General features: G+C 45.0%; 4 protein-coding genes across 20 annotated transcripts in view; 2 read left to right on the plus strand and 2 right to left on the minus strand.

Moving 5' to 3' along the window:
- The first annotated feature begins 107 nt into the window (after positions 1-107).
- LOC100115373 (tryptophan--tRNA ligase, mitochondrial) lies at positions 108-3,569 on the plus strand. The gene is made up of 6 exons (XM_001600062.6): positions 108-2,038; positions 2,108-2,275; positions 2,350-2,612; positions 2,682-2,803; positions 2,883-3,150; positions 3,231-3,569. Exons 1-6 carry the CDS (start codon positions 1,931-1,933, stop codon positions 3,460-3,462), a joined length of 1,161 nt encoding a protein of 386 aa, XP_001600112.1. The 5' UTR covers positions 108-1,930; the 3' UTR covers positions 3,463-3,569.
- LOC100680265 lies at positions 401-1,480 on the minus strand. The gene is made up of 2 exons (XM_003426923.5): positions 1,254-1,480; positions 401-1,156 (listed from the first exon to the last, which is right to left on the minus strand). The coding sequence occupies exons 1-2, from the start codon at positions 1,367-1,369 to the stop codon at positions 667-669; spliced, it is 606 nt and encodes a 201-aa protein (XP_003426971.1). The 5' UTR covers positions 1,370-1,480; the 3' UTR covers positions 401-666.
- Positions 3,460-5,566, minus strand: LOC100115336 (reticulon-4-interacting protein 1 homolog, mitochondrial). Its single transcript, XM_001600039.5, has 6 exons — positions 4,883-5,566; positions 4,577-4,806; positions 4,287-4,496; positions 4,104-4,216; positions 3,763-4,030; positions 3,460-3,691 (listed from the first exon to the last, which is right to left on the minus strand). The coding sequence occupies exons 1-6, from the start codon at positions 5,133-5,135 to the stop codon at positions 3,584-3,586; spliced, it is 1,182 nt and encodes a 393-aa protein (XP_001600089.1). The 5' UTR covers positions 5,136-5,566; the 3' UTR covers positions 3,460-3,583.
- Positions 5,567-7,109: 1,543 nt separating this feature from the next.
- Positions 7,110-19,095, plus strand: part of LOC100115302 — a 70,020-nt gene continuing 58,034 nt past the window's right edge. For 7 of the 17 annotated variants that reach the window (XM_031928903.1, XM_031928909.1, XM_032599965.1 and 4 more), the window contains exon 1: positions 11,666-12,557. The gene's annotated coding sequence lies outside the window, so the exon portion shown is untranslated. Of the gene's footprint in view, positions 7,260-11,634; positions 12,558-19,095 lie in introns of those variants that run through there. The other 10 variants (XM_031928904.1, XM_008210416.3, XM_031928908.1 and 7 more) reach the window with 5 other exon arrangements.

Raw genomic sequence — 19,095 nt, forward strand, 5'->3', positions numbered from 1 at the left:
TTTTTGTCGTTAAACGGGAGCTATTGTTTTTTTCCGCTCGCCGAGCGAGCGTGTGGAATGTTTTAGGGGGAGTATTAAGAGGCACTTACATTTTCTCGAGTTATATGAATTGCCTTTTTTGCGCGAGAGGCTTTTTGCTCGTTCCGTGTATACTGCGCGATTGTAAAGTTTTATTGGTGTATAATCGCGGTCAGCTTGAGGAGCTGTAGTATCGCGTTACCGATTTGTTTCAGTGAGAATAGATAAATCTGAAGTGAATGGTTTTTTACGCATAGATATTGCGCGGAATAATTTATTTAGCGCCAAGTGGAAAAAATAGTTTACTTGTTTTAGCGGCAATTTCATTGAAACGGAACGCGACGGAAAAGTTTTTTTGTATTTATTGAAAGTAAAAGACCAGTTTAAAAAATAAACAAATTTATTTGAAAGGAAAAACAACGCGTAACAAATATACACTTGTAATCTTTGTACAAGCTCATGATAAAATATCTAAAATGCACACTATTTAAAAAAAAAAACTCGAATAAAATAAATAACTCGAACGAATAAACAAACTAATTTTAACGATAGCATATAAATACACCATGTTATTTAAAAGAAGCTTAATATAAAATCTACAAACAACTTTGTTGATGACATAAAAAATAATAATAATTTTAAAAGTCTTCACTCTTGCACCACAGTGTAACGATTCGCAGCATCGAGCACGACGCTGATATACTTTGTGCTCGGATGTTCGTGCGAATAAAACACCTCGGCATCCATCTTCAAGGACTCACCGATGACCCTTTCTTTCAGCTGCAGCGAGTACATGGGCTCGAGCACCGAGCCGAAAATGTCGGATACAACACCGATCTCGTCATACTTCTTGTAGCTTCCTTCTTTGTTGTGATTTCGCAGAAAAATAGCTGTGCCGACGTCGAGGATCCGACTTCCTGATGCCAGCTGAACGACGGCCGTTCCACTCGGCAGAATCACAGCTTTGACGTAACCGGCCAGGCACTTGTCCGGCTGCGTTTTTTGCGACACCTCGAGATTTTCCATCTTGGGCACAAGAGCTGAGATTATCGACGAGTCGGTTGAACTGAATTTCGCGTCGTGCATGAAAGCGACGTCGGCCATGGCTTCGTACGTTACGCTGGAGTTGTGCATCGTGCTGTCGAGAAAATTGAATTCATCGATTTATTATCGGGTTTGACAAGTCATCGCATCAATAAACGTTCTTTGAATCTGGGAGAAATTAGTATACTTACATATCGGAGTCGCTGATTTCGTTGTTGATTTCGGCGATTGCTTTACTTGCTACACCATTTTTCGCTGCATTCTTGGTCATATTAACTGTTTTTACAATACTCGACATGCACTCCATGCTTAGTGCGATATTCGGAAATGTTCACGTCTGAGATTGATTTATTTCGCTCAAAATCGCGAATTTCACGACGAGATGACTATACTGCGAAGCCTTTAGACAAACTATATAGCGCACGACGCGACAAGGAGACTGAGACAATTTCTCCGTCTCTGAAGGACAAGGCATACGTTAAAGTCAAATATAGAGTATTTGAACTTGGGTATTTCGATGTAAACAATATTGCCGACCAGCTATATGTAAGTCGAGTTGTGAATTTTATCGAGGTTCAAAAATACCCATTTCTTATATAGTATCTGCGTAGAAATGTCTACAGTTCATTTCGATGAATTTTGCTTGCTTGTTTATATTAATTGATATTAATTGAACGATGTTGAACAAAATTTTCAAACGGATGCACGCTAGCAGACGACTCATAATTTCGCGCGAAGTTTTAAATGCCTTATGCGTTCATCATCAGCTGATTTCTCTAACCTAAAAGCTGAGCAGTAAAACGTGATGCGTCGCGTTAAAAGGATTTTATTTTAGAAGTTCAAGATTTATTGTCATAGTCTGTTCAAAATGTTCAAAAAACTACTAATATCAAGCAAACTATCTTGGAATCAATTGAAAGTGTTTCCTAGCCAAAGCCAAACTCTAGTATTGAAAAGAACGTACAGCAAAAAGGAGGTAAGCAATAAAAATGAATGTATACAAAAGATAAATAAACAACAAATCATAAAAATTTGCATCTTTCAGAAACAAAGAAAATCCTACCCTAGAAGGATATTCTCTGGTATTCAACCTACAGGAATAGTACACATAGGCAACTATTTTGGTGCTATTCAAAATTGGATTAAACTGCAAGACGATGGTGAAGACGTCATTTGGAGCATTGTTGATATGCACGCTATCACTCTACCTCATGTGAGTTTTCTGAATGTTTCTTTAAAAATATCCGTTTTCTTGTAAAGAAGTCACTCATTAATAATACATTGCAGGATCCAAACGAACTTAGGCAAAATATTTTAAAGCTCACTGCCACTTTACTAGCTTGTGGTATTGACCCGGATAAAAGTATATTATTCCAACAGTCTACAGTACCAATGCATGCTGAGTTAAGCTGGATCTTTGCCTGTCTCGCAACAATGCCTAAACTTGCTCATCAGCCTCAATATAAAGAGAAGAGTGAAAAATTAAAAGATATTCCCTTAGGATTATACATTTATCCAATTTTACAGACTGCTGACATTTTACTGTACAAGTAAGCGGCCTTCTGAATTCTATTGATTGTTAAGTATTACCGTATTTACTAGTCTTTTCAATTTTATAGAGCAACCCATGTACCAGTCGGCGAGGATCAATTACAACACATACAATTGGCAGAGCATTTAGCACAGAAATTCAATTCAACTTATGGAGAGACCTTTCCCATGCCTATTGCAATTGTAAACAGTAGGTTTTTTTCATAAATTAATATTTTCATTGTGTCAAGTTGCTGATTTTAATGACATTTTATCGAGTGTTTTTTCAGAGGATACCGGTCGAATCAAATCATTACGAGATCCTACCCAAAAAATGTCCAAATCATGTTCTGACGTTAAAAGTCGTATCGACTTAACGGACGAGCCCGACGTACTACTTAACAAAGTCAAAAAAGCTATAACGGATTTCACGTCGGAGATTACTTACGAACCTGAAGTACGACCTGGTGTAGCCAATTTGTTGAATATTCATTCTATGATTACTGGTAAGACGCCGGAAGAGATTTGTAAAGAAGCTGAAGGATTAGATACAGGAAAGTAAGTTTGCACTTTTTATTATTTTTTTCTTTGTAAAAATCATAAAATGTAAGCAAAATATATTGTTATACTTTTTGTAGATACAAATTGATGCTAGCAGATGTGATCATTGAAAATCTAAATCCAATCAGAAAACGGATAGAACAGTACATGAACGAACCTCAGTACTTAAAAGAAGTTTTACAGGAAGGTGCTAGAAAGGCAGAACTTACTGCTATTACTAATTGGTTAGAAGTTAGGAATAAAGTTGGCTATGGAATCGGTACATTATCGATAAACGCTGACCAATTACACCTACATGCGCTCAGATGATTTTGATAAATTATAAATTAAATATTTATTGTAAATAACTAAATTCATTGTACAAAAAGGATCATCACAGCAATGTCTAATAAAAAACTTTAGATTACTCAAGTCAATAATATCTGAAATTTTACCTCATGTCAACAACTATTTTTCCTCTCAAATGACCATCCCTTACTCTTTCGTATGCTTTGGGCAACTCTTCAAAAGGAAACACTTCTTGTACAACTGGAATTATCTAAAAAATTAATTAGCTATACATTTTTTTCATTTTTATTTTTATTAATGATGTGAAAATTTGATTTCTACCTTTTTATGCTCAACAAGCTCTTGAATATGAGTAATCCCACTTGGAGATGGAGCGAAAAAGCCCCATTTGACCAAACTTTTCTTCTCATTCACTGGTATGTTATGTTTTAATAGATCTCCAAGATTTTTCACAGCTCCAAAAATTAGACCATGTTCATCTACATTCTTCAAAAGTGGAGAATTCAAAGTTATGTAATTGCAATGGGGGTAGCCTTTTGACTTTACAAGTACAGCTCCCTGATTGCAGCAATCTAATATTATATTGTATCTATAATAAATATTTGTTTTATTAGCAATGAAAAGGATCATTCCATCAATCAAGTATAGATTTCTCTACATACGGTCCCTCTGCAATCACTTTTGAATCGGCATCCTGTTGTTTGTAATCTATAACTACATCAGCACCCAAATCTTGCAACATGTCAGTTGCATCAGTGTTGCATGTTGTCACTACCTATTATAGCAGAAATACTTTGCTTGATAATGGAGTAATACAGATTCAATTTAAATTGCCAGTGTCTTACTTGCATGTTCCATGCTTTTAGAAGTTGTATTGCTAATGTTCCCACACCTCCTGAGCCACCAAGAACTAATACTCGTTTGTTCATTTGTGTTGCAAAAGCTGTTTTGTAGCATAATCCTCCAGTATACCATAAGGCAGACCAAGCTGTTAATCCAGCATATAAAATGCTTGCTGCTTCAATGTAAGATAAATTTTTTGGTCGTAGACTTACCTATACAAATTTTGTTTAAAGTAAAAACAATTTGTTATCATGTACTCAAGGTAAGTTAATTAAAAAAATTGATTTCCTACCAAACAACTGTCAACTATAACATAATCAGCATGACATCCTTGTTGTTCTACAGGGACAACACCCCAAACTTTGTCTCCTATTTTGAGTTCGTCCACCCCGTGTCCCTTGGAAACAACAGTTCCAGAAAAATCTCTTCCCATGACCAAAGGAAATTCAATGTCGCTGTATGGTCTGCCTTGACAACTTTTTGCTTTGCGCATAAGATTGATGACTTTGGATCCATAGCCACCTAAAATAATTAGAAGAACGTTATAGTATTGATCCACTTTACTCGTGTTTGTTTACATAGTCGATTAACATTTTACCGATCATAGCCACGTCAATTGGATTGACACTGGCTGCTTCAACTTTAATCAAAATATCTGATGGCCTTGACAACACTGGCATTTTCACGGTTGACAGCTTAAGTTCATGCAGGCTTCCATAGGAATGAATTTGCCATGCCTGCATTCTTTCATCTGTATTTTCATTTTGTCTTGCAGCCAGTTGCGAAAGGTGTCGTAATTGACAAAACCGAATAGCCGGCTTTGAGCTCAGTATCGCTCTTATTTTGATCATTTTGACTTTTTATTATAGGTTAAGTGCGCGAAACTCGAACGTTCGTTTTTCGATACCTATATATAGCTTTTTTTTTCTTCTTTGACAAGTTACCGATTCCAAGCCATGCTTGTCTCAATTCTTTGTCACTATCTATATAATATTATCTATGCTCGCTAATTTGCGTAATATTCGTCGTAATAAAACTATAATAAAATCTTGCGTTGACGGCAATTACTTTTGTTTACCTAAATTAACGAGCGACGTGATTATTAGATGCGAAAATCTTATACCTTTCAATGTCCTTATTATGGAGGTTGGTAAAGTTATAGTATTCTATTGGAATTCTAATAATTGTTACGTTATATTCGCGTCATGGCTTTTGCATCAACAACTCAATAATCACATTTAAACCGCGGCTTATTGAAGTTATACCGACCGTCGATCGAACACGGATATGCAACCTTTTTTAGTGACGCCACGGAGGGCAGCACAGTCGCGTAACGGCTGCTATGGACGCTTATTCACGAATCACGCAACCACGACCGCCGCGTGAACCGACGCCGATCGGTCGTCAACGCCAAGCCATCAACATAATCGCCCAAGCTTTCCTAGTAGTACCCATAATTAGCTTGAAGTCGATACTTATTATTCAAGAAGGAGAAACAAAAGCATCAAACAAGTTGTCTTACATAAAAATAAGCATGTATTTTTTTTATTAAAACAACTTGTTAACAACTTGTTAGGCCGGCACTAAAGCGTCGAAAATGAAGGATCTATTCTTTGGAAGTACAACATGCTTCGAACGAAGTAACGAACGTACAGTCATACAAGAAAAAATGAACTCGAGAGGAGAAACATGTAATTCCCAATCCTCAATAATAGTAATTATGATAAGTGGAGGTCCCAAATGCGCGAATTGTTAATTGATAATGGCACGCGGGGTTATGTGAACGGAACAATCGAGAAGCGAGAGTTGAAAGACGACGACGAAGACGATTAAAGGAATGGATACAAGCGATCGGAGAGCTATCCGAGGTGGAGCAGATTAGAGAATGTACGAGTTCAAGGGCGATCTGGACCAAACTAGAAGAAATCTAGAAGGGCCCAGCGCGGGACGCCACTTTACCGAGTGATTCCGCAAAGGCGGAAGAGAACAGCGATTCTAAGAGGCAAACACGATTGCTGGACACATGCACTATGCAGACAAGAGCGGACAATCGGGCTGACAGCAGGCCACGCCGGTGCACGGTGCCAGCGTTACTATTAAAAAGCAAAAGACTATAGAACTCGGAATCGCTCGATCCGTTGAGCAAGATTTGTTGATATCGCGTAATAAGGTCATCGCAGCAACGTGCTCACTTGTCAACGCAGCAGTCTACAGAACCAATGTAATCTGCCCCATCAGTGCAGAACTATGCGCGAGCTGCTTCTTGGCCACTTGAGCAGATGCTCGGCAGGCAGGAGCTGCAGATCGACTAGAAAGATCTTGGGTCAGTGGAAACACTGCTTGCAAGACGAATTTCGATCCATATTCAGCCAATGTTGATGCTGCTAAACTCGCTGCCCAGGCAAGAGCTCGTGGGCTTTGAGAGCCGAGCTTTGAATTTACTGCCAAACTATATTTTGTACGATATGTATTCCCGTCTAATTAATAAATGAAAATAGTTTTTTATGCCCAACGACTGTAGTTTTTTGTGTTATTTTATTCGATCAAATATTTATAATAAATAATCAGGCACTCGCCACCGTTCGTAATCAAACATAGGTACATATTTTGTAATTATTAATAAACCCACGCAGCTCGGTGATACCAACTTCTGAAAAACAAATTTTCTGACTCATCGTAAAATTAAATTCGCATTCGAATACGAGGTGGCGAAAAACGGAACTAAATTCTTTGACGGAAACGGAAGTAACGGTTTTTCTTTTTCCCGCTCACTCGCGTCACAGCTATAGTTTTCGGAGTATATAGGCGCGGCGGCGCCCATACGGCCCCCATAAGTGCCTACCCCGCATCAGGATCGGAGAAATCCAGTTGAGTTGGTGGAGCTCGCATCAGTTGTCATTTTGTCGACCGACACTCGCCAGTACAACGTCGGAAGTCGCCGGTGGAGGATGAACGACCCGAGGGACATATAGCAGGTAAACAACTAACCTGTTTGATTTCCTTTGAAAAGTGCTACTAAAAGTAATAAGGGCCTGAGTTAGCGATGACGGTCGTAAGCTATATAAATATAATATATATATAAGTATAGCCCTCTCCCATTAGTTGCAATCGAATCAGCAAACGTTGAAACAAGCATACTTGCCCTTGTCTCGGCGTAATCTTCATAAGTACCTTCAAACGCAGACAAAGCGAGATATCGAGAAATTGAGCAAAAACCAGATGTTTCCGTTTCCCGGCCTCGATCGCTATATATCGAATAACCTCACTTTTTTGTTCTCTCGATGCAAAAGTGTCGCGCAGGCTGCTCTCTCGCCGTCCCCCAAAATATTTCTCATAACGCCGTAAACGTAATTCATTTGCACGAGCGAAGGAGAAAAGCCGATTAATGAAGAAAATTTGCAATTTTAATGGACTACTGAATATACATCTGAGAAAGTCGGTTGCGCCCCGTATACATATATAGAGGTACACACGGATATAGTTAAACTCCCGCGAGCTATATGCCAGGAATTTACAGTTTACGATGTTTTACCTCTCATCGTGTATTAGTCGCCACTCCGCGTTGTATAAATTATACACAACACCAGTTTCCGCTCCGCGGCATATTTTTCATGCTTCCGAGCCGAGCGTAAACATACTTACACCCCCAAATTGAATGCGGGAATAAATTACACGCGCTGTAAACAAAAGACGCTCCGGATTATCTATAATAGGTGCGCAAACGCGCCAGAGGTTAGTCTCGCGGAAAGTTCAATTAAACTTTTACTTCGCACATCCGCGTGTGCGAACTCGCGCGGCCCCTTCGCTCTTGATATCTCCTTTTAACATTATGTGTAATTGCATCAGATATGAGACGAGGAAATATAAAAAGGGAAATCAGCTCGAATGACAAAGCCAAGTCGCAGCGAATTAATTCCCCGACAATAACCGCATGTATCTTGGCGAAGAGCCTCTCGGGCGAAAAACACGCGCGATCCCCCCCTTCGTCTCTCTCTCTCTCTCTCTCTCTCTCTCTCTCTCTCTCTCTCTATATATATATATATATATATATATATATAGCTCTATAGGCACTCGTGTATAACAGGGAAACAGCCTGAAAACACGCTCCCCGGCGCGTAAAAAGCCATAGATTCATTCTCTCTCTCTCTCTCTCTCTCTCGAGCGTATGCACGTGTAAACACACACACACACACACACACGCGCGCGCGCACGCAAGCAAGAAGAGTTTCGGCCTCTATTAGAGATGAGAAGAGCCGAGGGGGCGAGTCGCGATAAATAAGGCATCAGGCGACGGCGGCGGCGGCCCGAAAATTTCTGAGCACCGACGCCGGCTCATCAATTCTTAAACGTCGGCAGTATACAGAGCTGCGGCCGCGAATCGAAAGAGAGGCACGGCCTCGTTAATTATTGCAATTTCCGCGAATTAGTGCGGCTTCGATTTTCCTGCCGGCTTTTATACGCTTGTGTGTGTGTGTGTGTGTGTGTGTGTGTGTGTATGTGTGTGTGTATATATGGGGGGAGAGCTGAGCTGAGAGATGATGTTTGATTGAATAAGGCCTGTACAGGGCTATATTGCCGCGGGGAATGTATTGTTGATGGGAGACTGGTATAGATTGGGGCTAACTTTATTCTTTGATCGGATTCGATGCATAGCTGTATCGCTTAATTTTTCACGTAATGGAGAGCTTGTTTTTTTCTCCCGTAATGCTCGTTAATTGATCCAAACGGCGAACTCTATATTTTCGTTAGGGAGCGATCACACGCGGCGTTTAAGTAGAAATGTCTGAGTTTGGTACGACACCGCGAGTTTAAGCTTTAGAAGTGCTCTGCGTTCGAATCTTTAAAAATTGAAAAATCGCTTTACCAAGTAACCCAACCGTCTTCGTCGCCGTAATAATGTTTAACGTGATTTCAATAGCATCGCAGAATAACGTGAAAATTGCAGAATTTGAGACGCTGGCCCGTTGTTCCGCAGCCGTATAGCAGCGGCAGCAGCATCAGACGGCGCGGTGCGCTGCAACACAGTTTGACCTACTTACTTCCGAAGTTACAATAGAGCCTGAATTTTACACGTTTTGCCATCGGAGTTTCGAGCAAATATTTCTAGTTGATTTTTCAAGCCGATAGAGGCCCACTTGTGTGTATTACTATAGAATACACAGCGACAATAACCAATCAAAATTGTCCGGTATACAATAAGAGACTATAAACATCGCGTTGCAGTCGCATACAATTGCGGTTCGATTTTCATAAGTTCTCGTATGTCCCCTTGAATAATGCATCCGATGTAATTAAGGTGAATCTCTCTATTCCGCCCCATAAATATTCCCTCATCGACTTTCGATCGATCCCCCTGATTCGCGAACTCCATGAAAATTCACACAGCGTACAGTTGCTCTCGCAACTGGTACATGCAGTCCGAATAGGAAGAAAAAGACCTATTCTGCTGTACAGCCATTGAGAAATCTTTGGGGTGTGCGCGCAGTAGGTAGCAAAGAGCGCAGAGGAAAAGAAAACAGTCGTAAATTCCGGTGCGCCTACGCTACAGCTCAGCGTCATCAAAATTCTCTCCCCTGATCCACAATAACCCTAAAAGCCGATAAGGGATAAAGGAGCCGAAAGAACGCAGCGTCGCAGCCCCCGAGCCAACAAACAACAACAACGGCGAGCCAGTACACAATGCGGGAAAGAAAGAGAGAGCGCGCGCGAGAGAGAGAGAGAGAGGAAAAAAAGAGCTTCGAGGAAAAGTGGCGCGCGCGGAAGTACTACCAGCTACTATACCAGTGCTGCAGCTGCAGCGGCGGGCACCCAGTTATCCATCCGGCGCAAGGAGAGAGCGAGAGAGAGAGAGAGAGAGAGAGAGAGAAAAGGCGAGGCCGCTGAAAGGGTTGAAGCCGTAAGGGCGTTAACGGGCCGATTGCCGTTGCTCCTCCCGCCGCGGGTAGTTCGGTTCTTGCGCTGCAGAGGTCGTTCGAGTTCGCCTGGTGGGGTGCGGCTGATGTCCGGGCGATTTCGCCGGTCGTCCCTCTCTCTCCCTCTCTCGTATACAGGCCAAGCTTGCATTATTTTCCACTCGCGGCACCGTTCGCTCGTATAAACCGTTCTCTCTTTCTCTCTCTCTCTCTCTCTCTCTCTCTCTCTCTCTCTCTCTCGCTCGGCGGCCTAGCTTCACTTGGGCAAATATCATGCCCGGCGTGCGCGCACGGAGCTTTCTTAATTTCGCCCCGCAGCCGTGTGCGTCCCCGTCTTCCCCCTCTTTTTTTAGCAAGCTCCACACCTTTACGCTCACCGGGATATGCCCCCAGTGCGCAAGTCCCGTATCGACCGGCGATCGCCATGGTTACATAGCCTCCCTCTCTTCGAAGCCGCGTATACGTTGTATTATTCCTATATGTACACTCGGCCGCGTCTCTCTCTCTCTCTCTCTCTCTCTCTCTCTCTCTCTCTCTCTCTCTCGCAGCCTCGAATATTCGCCTCCGCGCGCGGAAAAAGAGGCTCGTCAGCTGCTGCTGCGCGACCCCCCGAGTGTGCATCGGCGAGAGCGACGATATGCGCGCGCTCGAATCCGTGCGAGCGAGAGGGAGCGACCTGTACGTAATCATCGAATAAGAGAGAGAGGAAACATCAGCGCGCGCGTGATGTATACACACCGCGGCGCATAATTCTCGCTGCTCGCGCGGTATGCCTGAGAGAGAGAGAGAGGGCGGAATGCCAAGCGCCTCGAGGGGTGGCTGCGGAGAGACACAGAGAGTATACGTAACACAGAGATCCAGAGCTACTGTGCATACTCGCTCTTTCCCCGCGCAATGTGTATAGGGAAAAACATTGAGCTGGGAGTGGGAAAATGTGGAAGCACCAGCAGTGCGAGAGAGAGAGAGAGAGAGAGGATATTGACATTTTCGGCTGCGCGGGGGCGGAGGGGAGTCGCAGTGCGCGCTACAGCCGGGGCTGGGCCCGTTCGCTGCCACAGTATCCATGGCTACGAGAGGACCGCTGCCCTCTCACTCCGGTTTTCAGGGTGTGTTCCCTCGCGGTGGCCCCCGGCAGTTCGCGTGATGCCCGAAAGCCCTCGCGGGTGAACTCCTCTCTCTCTCTCTCTCTCTCTCTCTCTCTCGAGGGCCGAGGCAGGCAGCAGATCCTTCGGTAGGCCAAAACTCGAGCACGTTGCGCGCTACGAACACATCAGACAGAGTCAATTGCGCGCGTGCGCGCGCGCGCGCGAGAGAGAGAGAGAGAGAGAGAGAGAAATTATATCCCAGTTCTCCTCGCTGGCTTCCAGCAGCAGCAGCCCCTCTCCTCTCGTCGGCGCGTCGTCATCATCCCCCTTTGCGCCGCGCGCGAGTATAGTCGATCTGGCGGCGCTAGCTCCAGCAGCGCCACAACCTGCCTCCTCAGTCCGCCGTGGGAGCGCCTCCAGGAGTCTGCGGAGCTCCTCCCGCGCGCTCGCTCGCTCTAGCACACATACACGACGACAGCTTTCGTACGTACATACGTTTCGCCGCACATCAGCGAGAGGTATAACCTCCGTCGTCGCTCGCAACGCAGGATCGGACTCGTGCGCGCGCGTGTGAGAAGCCAAGAGAGAGAGAGAGAGAGAGAGAGAGAGAGAGTGCAAGAACAGGACTCAAGAAGAAGTCTCCGCAAGGCTGTGCTATTCAGAGAACGGCCAGGCCGTCGTCATCCCCCGCGGCGGCGTCTGTGTGTCCGTGTGTGTCCGTGTGCGCAAGCAGCAGCAGCAGAGAAAGGGAGAGAGAGAGAAGGGTGGATACCATCTCGCCCACGCAGAATCTCTCTCTCTCTCGCTCGCTCGCTACGTAACGCAGACTCGCACGTCGTCTCTTCTTCCTCCTCCTTCTGCCCGACATCGTCGTCGTCGTCCTGACCTAAGGCCTGTTCTACACAGCGCAGGAGGGGCTGTGTGTATGTTTGTTGTTTCATCGGCCTCTGTAGTAGTAATATAAGCTATCGGAGCAGCTGTGCGCGCGGGGAAAGTCAGCAGCGGCGGCGGCGGCGGCATTCGCGGGGGCGCACCGCACCTCTCTCTCTCTCTCTCTCTCTCTCTCTCTCTCTCTCTCAGTAGCAGCAGCAGCAGCAGCAGCAGCAGTAGTTACATAGACGTGTGTGCGACAAAGTATACGTATACTGGTGCTGCGATGCTCGGCGGATGAGAGCTGCGCGAGCCGCGCGCCAGCCAGCCAACCCTGCACGTTATAGATATCTCTCTCAGCAGCAGCGACGACGTTGACGCGGACTCGCCAGGGATGGCCTCCTCAGTAAGTTCAAGCATCTCTACGCTATACCCATATACACATCATATCTCTCACTCTCTGTTTTTTCTTCCCCCTACCAAGTATAAGCGCGATTTCTTATGGCTGCCCTCCATCGAGCGCGATGCGACGATGACCCGCCCCCCTGTGTGTGTTGTTTGTTTTCGTTCGCACGCGCGGAGAGCCGATGCACTATATACAAGCCATGTACAGTGTGTGTCTCTCTCTGTGTGTGTGTGTGTGTGTGTGTGTGTGTGTAACGAGCGATCGCCCTCTGCTGTAATTCCGAGAAGGGGAGAGGCCGCGATAACCTCGAAACTCTATGCGCATAAGCGATACGTTTTCGCTGCAGTTTTTTTTTCTCGCTCTTTCTGGGACTCCCTCGATCTCTCTCTTACCAACAGCAACACGTATACGTATACTCGTTTCCGCTTCATCCTTGTATACCTATACGCATACCTGCGCTCGAGAGTATAGCCTCAATTTTTCATAGGTCCCAGTTGCGCCTGCTTTCGCCGCTCAATCATTCATCGCGTTACGTGTGTCTGCAGCCTCTCTCTCTCTCTCTCTCTCTCTCGTTCTTGTTTACGTCGCATCGTGTATAGTTTAGCCTTTTATTTTCACCTGCGTGCTTTTCGCATACATAATGCCCTGCGTGTTTCTTTGTAGCTATAGGTATACGGCAGAGACTAAAAGTTGGACGGCTCTCTCTCTCTCTCTCTCTCTCTCTCTCTCTCTCTCTCTCTCTCTCTCTCTCTCGGCCCTTTGTCTCTCTTTCGGTCTCGAGCTATTCTACTTTTCCGGCTCTGTTTTGTTTGCTCGCTTTTACACACATACGCATACCACCTCTATTTGCGGCTCTCTCTATCTCTCTCTCTCAGCTATTCTGACATCAATTTCGACCCCGTGCGCGAGCTCGACTGGCGTGAAATTTTTACAGCCCCGCTGTGCAATTGCAAAATCTCATCAACAACACGCTTCCGCACTCTCGAGATCGATACTCTCTCGGAGGCTTGTCCAAAATCGAAATCTTGAGCCGTATCGTCGCTCTCCCTCCTGATGATGCCGGACAGCATCAGCTCGAGCCTCATCGTGCACCTCGGCCTGATATGCCGGCGCGCACAGCCTATATATATGTAGCTGGAAATCCCATTATAGTTCCGGAATGGATTTTCGAGGGAGAGAGAGGCCGATAAGTCAATTTTCCCGCCTAAGCCCTGCATCCTGCGCATGTATCTATACGCAACCGAAACGAGGCGCAGTGTCTTCTTTGCGGGATGGTGTGTGCACTCATAACGGCGCTCTAATTTACTCTCCTTTCTCGCCAGCGCGTCTCTAACCTAGTTCGACGGCTCTGCTGCCTAAAAAACGGGAATACAAGGAAGAGAGAGCAAGAGAGAGAGAGAGAGAGAGAGAGAGAGAGTCGGGAAGGAAGCTGCGCGCGCGCGGGGAGGGAGTCGCGCCCTGCGCGCAGAAGTGGGGGTGGAGACCGCCGCGAGAGAGTAGAGAGCAGATTGATTCTTTTCGAGCTGACTCGTGAAAGCAGCAACGGCTCTCGCTCTCCTTTTAAAAGACGGACACGACGTGTCCAGTTCAATCGTTTAAGATTATTTTTAGATCGCGGAGTGGGAAGAGAGAGGGAGAGAGAGAGAGAGAGAGAGAGAGAAAGAGAGAGAGAGAGTGGCTCTCTCTCGTTTGAGGCTCGTCTCGCGAATGGTCCTTTGTGCCCTGTTGACAATGTGTCGTGCCGCGCGCGCTGGAACGACGCGCTATACTGGCTGAATAGGGATCCGCGGTTTGTATTCGCTTGGCTTTGAGGAATAATAACGAAATGCCGTCGTTGTCGTTCTTTTGTTTTTTCCTCCCACTCCCCCTTTCTCTTGCTTCTTCAACGACGAGAACGATTTTCCACTCGAGGGTGTAGTCGCCTCCTCTTTGGCGGCGGATCGCGAGCACGTGTTCGTCGCTGGATTCGTTTTGGTATGGGTTGGCGAGAGATTTTTCGATCGGCTGATGCAGGGGAGCCTCGACGATTTTTCGTCCTTTATTGTTTGCACACTGACGCGAATAAATTCTGTCGTTTTGAATAAAGTACACGATTAATTATCGGATGCCGCGTTTAATGCATCGTGCTTTCCACTCGACGTTCAGCGCTGAAACGTATCGTACCCCCGGATTAGTCGTGCGCGTTGCTGTTCGAAAGAAAAACGATTCGCCGGGCAATTCCAATTAAAATGATGAAATGCGTTAAAATTAATTTTCGCGAGATATTGATTCCCCGGGCGCGCTGATTATACTTCCGAGCTTTTTATGCGCTAAAATGTATGTGAAGCTTAATTAAATTCTCAACATTTTTTAAAGGATTGAAATAATACATTACGATACGTGTGACTTAAATGGTTCTTTTTTACTTCTTTTTGGTTCTTTTTTGGTAGCTGCGCTCGGGTGCTAACTGCGCCGTGTAAAACTGAACCATTTAAGTCAAGAGTATCGTATACTATTTTATAGCACAGACTGCTAAAATCTGCAACTCTCGCCTATTCGTGACTTAACAGCGGATTTTAGCCACACTGTTCTATAAAAGATAATTAATATACAGTGGCTGTTCGTCGGCAACTTCTCAACTATTACCACCTCTCTGTATCAATTTCGAATTAGCTCTCCTGTAAGAAGCTCTCGCCTGTTATAATGCCGCTACCCTAAGCGGGTCTTGGGCGTAGTCGTCCAGATCGGACGGGTGGGTGCCTATCACCCCTACACAGCGCGTCCTTAGGTTGCGGATAGAGGAACAGTCCCTGAGAAAGAGGTTAGCTGCGAATAAATTGAATAAGCAGCCGCGGACAGCCGATAGGAACAGGCGTGGGTGTGATGAGCCCACACTGTCGAACGCATTCATCTAGAAACACTACGCAAGCACCACAACAACAAAAACACTTCACATTATCTCTTGTCTCTCAATCTATCTCTTTCATCACACATTACAAAAATGGGCAAAAATCCTGCTGCCGAGGAGGATGCGGAAGCGATGACAACTGCCCCGAAAGGGGATGTGTAGAATGATTCGTCACCTGGTCTTACGCGGTAACGATGCCAGCGAAGGCGCGCTGCCTTGCAGGGGCGTTAGGATGCGAGAATGAAACTGTAGTGTGTCTGACGCCGACTTGACACTGTCCTCGTCAAAGTCGGAAAGCTCTCATACTTAGTTCTAGAGAGGTATGGGGGTTATCACCTCTAGAACGGTGGACTCACCTGCGATCGGAACAGGATCCGAAGCGCGCGGGTTTAACATAACATCATGGCTCAAAAAAATCAAATCCGAACCAAAAGGGACTTAAGGGTCGGAACTTGGAATGTTCGCAGTCTATACAGAGCAGGTGCGTTTAAAGAACTCGTAAAGGAAGCTGATAGGTGCAATCTAGATTTGGTAGCAATACAGGAATCGCGGTGGCCAGATGGCGGAGTACTAGCATCGGGTAACTTCACGTACCTGTATGGGGCCGGGAGTGGGGGATCTCTAGGCACCGGATTTCTCGTAAGCAAAAGCATCATACATTCGGTTAAAAGTTTCAAATCCGTCAATGATAGGCTCTCGTACATCATTATCGAAGGTGAATGGTATAGATATGTATTCATTAATGTACACTGTCCTACAGAGGACAAAGAAGAAGAAGCTAAGGATCTCTATTACGAAACTTTAGAGCAGGTAATCGACCAGTTCGCGTCTTACGACACAAGAATAGTATTAGGCGATTTCAATGCTAAAATAGGCAGGGAGGAAATGTTTAGGCCTACTATAGGTAAGGAAAGCCTGCACGAAGCCAGCAATGATAACGGTATTAGGGTCATAAATTTCGCGGCGGCAAAAGATCTTATAATCAAAACTACGTGTTTTAAGCACAAGAACATACACAAGGCAACGTGGACATCGCCGGACGGGGCCACACAGAACCAAATTGATCATTTCCTCATTGAAAAAAGACGTCATACTAATGTTCTTGACGGAAGGGCTTACAGAGGGGCAGATAGCGACTCGGACCACTTCCTAGTAGTAGCCAAATTAAGAGCTAGACTAGTAGCGAATCAAAATAGTAAGCAAGCAAACAAGGTAGAAAGCTTCGATATTGAGAAACTACGAGATGGAACAGAGCGAATTAGGTACCAGATAGAAATTAATAACAGGTTTCAGGCACTTGAAGAAGCAAACACATCGCCGGAGGGGAATGACGAACCGAATAGCTTATGGGGGGACATCGAAAAAACGGTAAAAGAGGCCGCGAACAAATTACTGGGTAAAAAGAAAAAGCCAAAGAGCAAACTATGGTTTGACGAAGAGTGCGAACTCTGGTTTGAAAGGCGCAAAAATGCTAAATTAGATAGCTTACAAAATAGAAGCGATAGGACCGTAGAAGAGTATTCTAACGTAAGGAAACAGACGAGCGCCATCTACAGAAATAAGAAGCGGGAGTATCAAAAGAATCTTATTAGGAGAATAGAAACTAACAGTAAGGAATATAACCCCCGCGAAATGTACAGAGGGATTAACGCCATCAGAAAGGGTTTTAGGAGTAGAGCGCAATTGATGAAGGACGAAAACGGGGACCTCGTAACAAATGACAACGAATTACTGTCGCCGTGGAAAAATTATTTCGATAAATTATTAAACGTGCACGAAAATAGCGAAGAATTAGGGGACGAAATTCACACTGCTGAACCCCACGTGGAGGAACCGAGCTACCAAGAAGTAGAGGCCGCGATTAAAAAACTAAAAAACAATAAAGCCGCGGGAAATGACTCTATACCAGCTGAGTTACTCAAATATGGGGGCGTCGAGCTCACTTTCAAAATCTATAAACTAGTATGTGCCATCTGGAGAAATGAAACAATACCCGAAAATTGGAAGGAATCTATCATTATACCGATTTTTAAAAAGGGGGATAAGACAGACTGCAATAACTATAGGGGTATTTCACTTTTAGCAACGTGCTACAAAGTTCTGTCAAACATAATACAAGCTAGACTCACTTCATTCGCGGAAGATATAGTAGGAGATTATCAGTGCGGATTTCGGCGCAACAGATCGACGAGCGATCAAATGTTTACCATAAGACGAATGTTAGAGACCATGTTAGAGAAAAAGTGGGAATTTTGCGAAACCATACACCAACTATTTATAGATTTTAAAAAAGCGTACGACTCTACGACTGTACGTGTCACCAAATATTAACAGAATAATAAAATCGCGCAGATTGGGATGGGCAGGGCACGTAGCGAGAATGGGAGACGACCGTACGGCAGCGCGTGTCATGAAGGGCAGGCCGATGGTAACGCGACCTCTAGGTAGACCTAGACGTAGATGGGAGGACAACGTAAAAGCGGATCTAGTAGAAATAGGACGGGTGGGTGTCGATCGGAGAGGTGCATCTTAGGTGGGGTTGACACAAGATAGGGCAGCGTGGAAGGCTTGCGTAGATGAGGCGATGAACTTTCGAGTTCCAAATGCCATGTAAAAAAAAAATGTAAGAAGCTCTCGCTCCTCTCATTATGTATAACACGTCGTCTCGCGCGAACAATAAAGTATCTTCTCTCTCTCTCTCTCTCTCTCTCTCTCTCTCTCTCTCTCTCTCTCTCTCTCTCTCTCTCTCTCTCTCTTTCTCTTTCACTGTCCCAAGGCGCGAGTGCGTTTGATCTATATTTAATCGGACGGCGCATTCAATCCTCGTTCGAGGCTATTATTTCGAAAACACGCCTCACAAGGGTCGTGACAAAACATCGCTTTATCAAGTACACTCTCCCTACAGCTTCCTCTCTCTCTTGTGGGTACATACATATTCAATTTTCGCCGCCGCATGCACAAAACGATTAAGCAGCCCACAGCCTCTCTCTCTCTCTCTCACTATACTCACGGCTCGAATCGATTTTCGCACCCGGACTTTATGTGTATGTGTGTGTGCGTGTGTGTACATATATACATACACACATAAAACACAGCAGAGGCTCTCGACCGATTTCCTCCCGTGCAGTGTAGCAGCCGTAGTAGACGCAAAAATCCGCGTCTCTTCTGAATTTTCAAAATTCTCCGAGCCCCCGCAGGCAAGCTCTCGAGTGCAAGCTTTCTCTCTCTCTCTCTCTCTCTCTCTCTCTCTCTCTCTCTCTCTCTCTCTCTCTCTACTCTCAGAGAGCAGCCGACCGGCAAATTCCATTGGCTGCTGCTGCTGAAGCTGGGGACTCTCCAGAGAGAAAGAACGCATATGCATTTTACGAGGCGCTCTTTTTGCGGCTTCGTCTTTCGCGCGCTCTTTGTGTTTTTATTGCGAAATTTTTAATCACGCGAGCGCGCGCGTGGCACTTTTTAAAGCCGATGGGATATAGAGGGTGATTTATGAACCTACACGGCGAGAGAAATTTTACGATCCGTTTGTCGGCCAATGATTCCGTGTGTGTGTGTCGCGATTTTAGAAAACTGTATATGCGGACTCGAGTATCGTGCACTCGTTCGTGACGGCGTACAGGTGTGGCCCGTCGAGAGGAAGAAAAAAAGTATAGA

This window comes from Nasonia vitripennis, chromosome 4, assembly GCF_009193385.2.
Source record: "Nasonia vitripennis strain AsymCx chromosome 4, Nvit_psr_1.1, whole genome shotgun sequence".
Classification (NCBI taxonomy): Eukaryota; Metazoa; Arthropoda; class Insecta; order Hymenoptera; family Pteromalidae; genus Nasonia; species Nasonia vitripennis.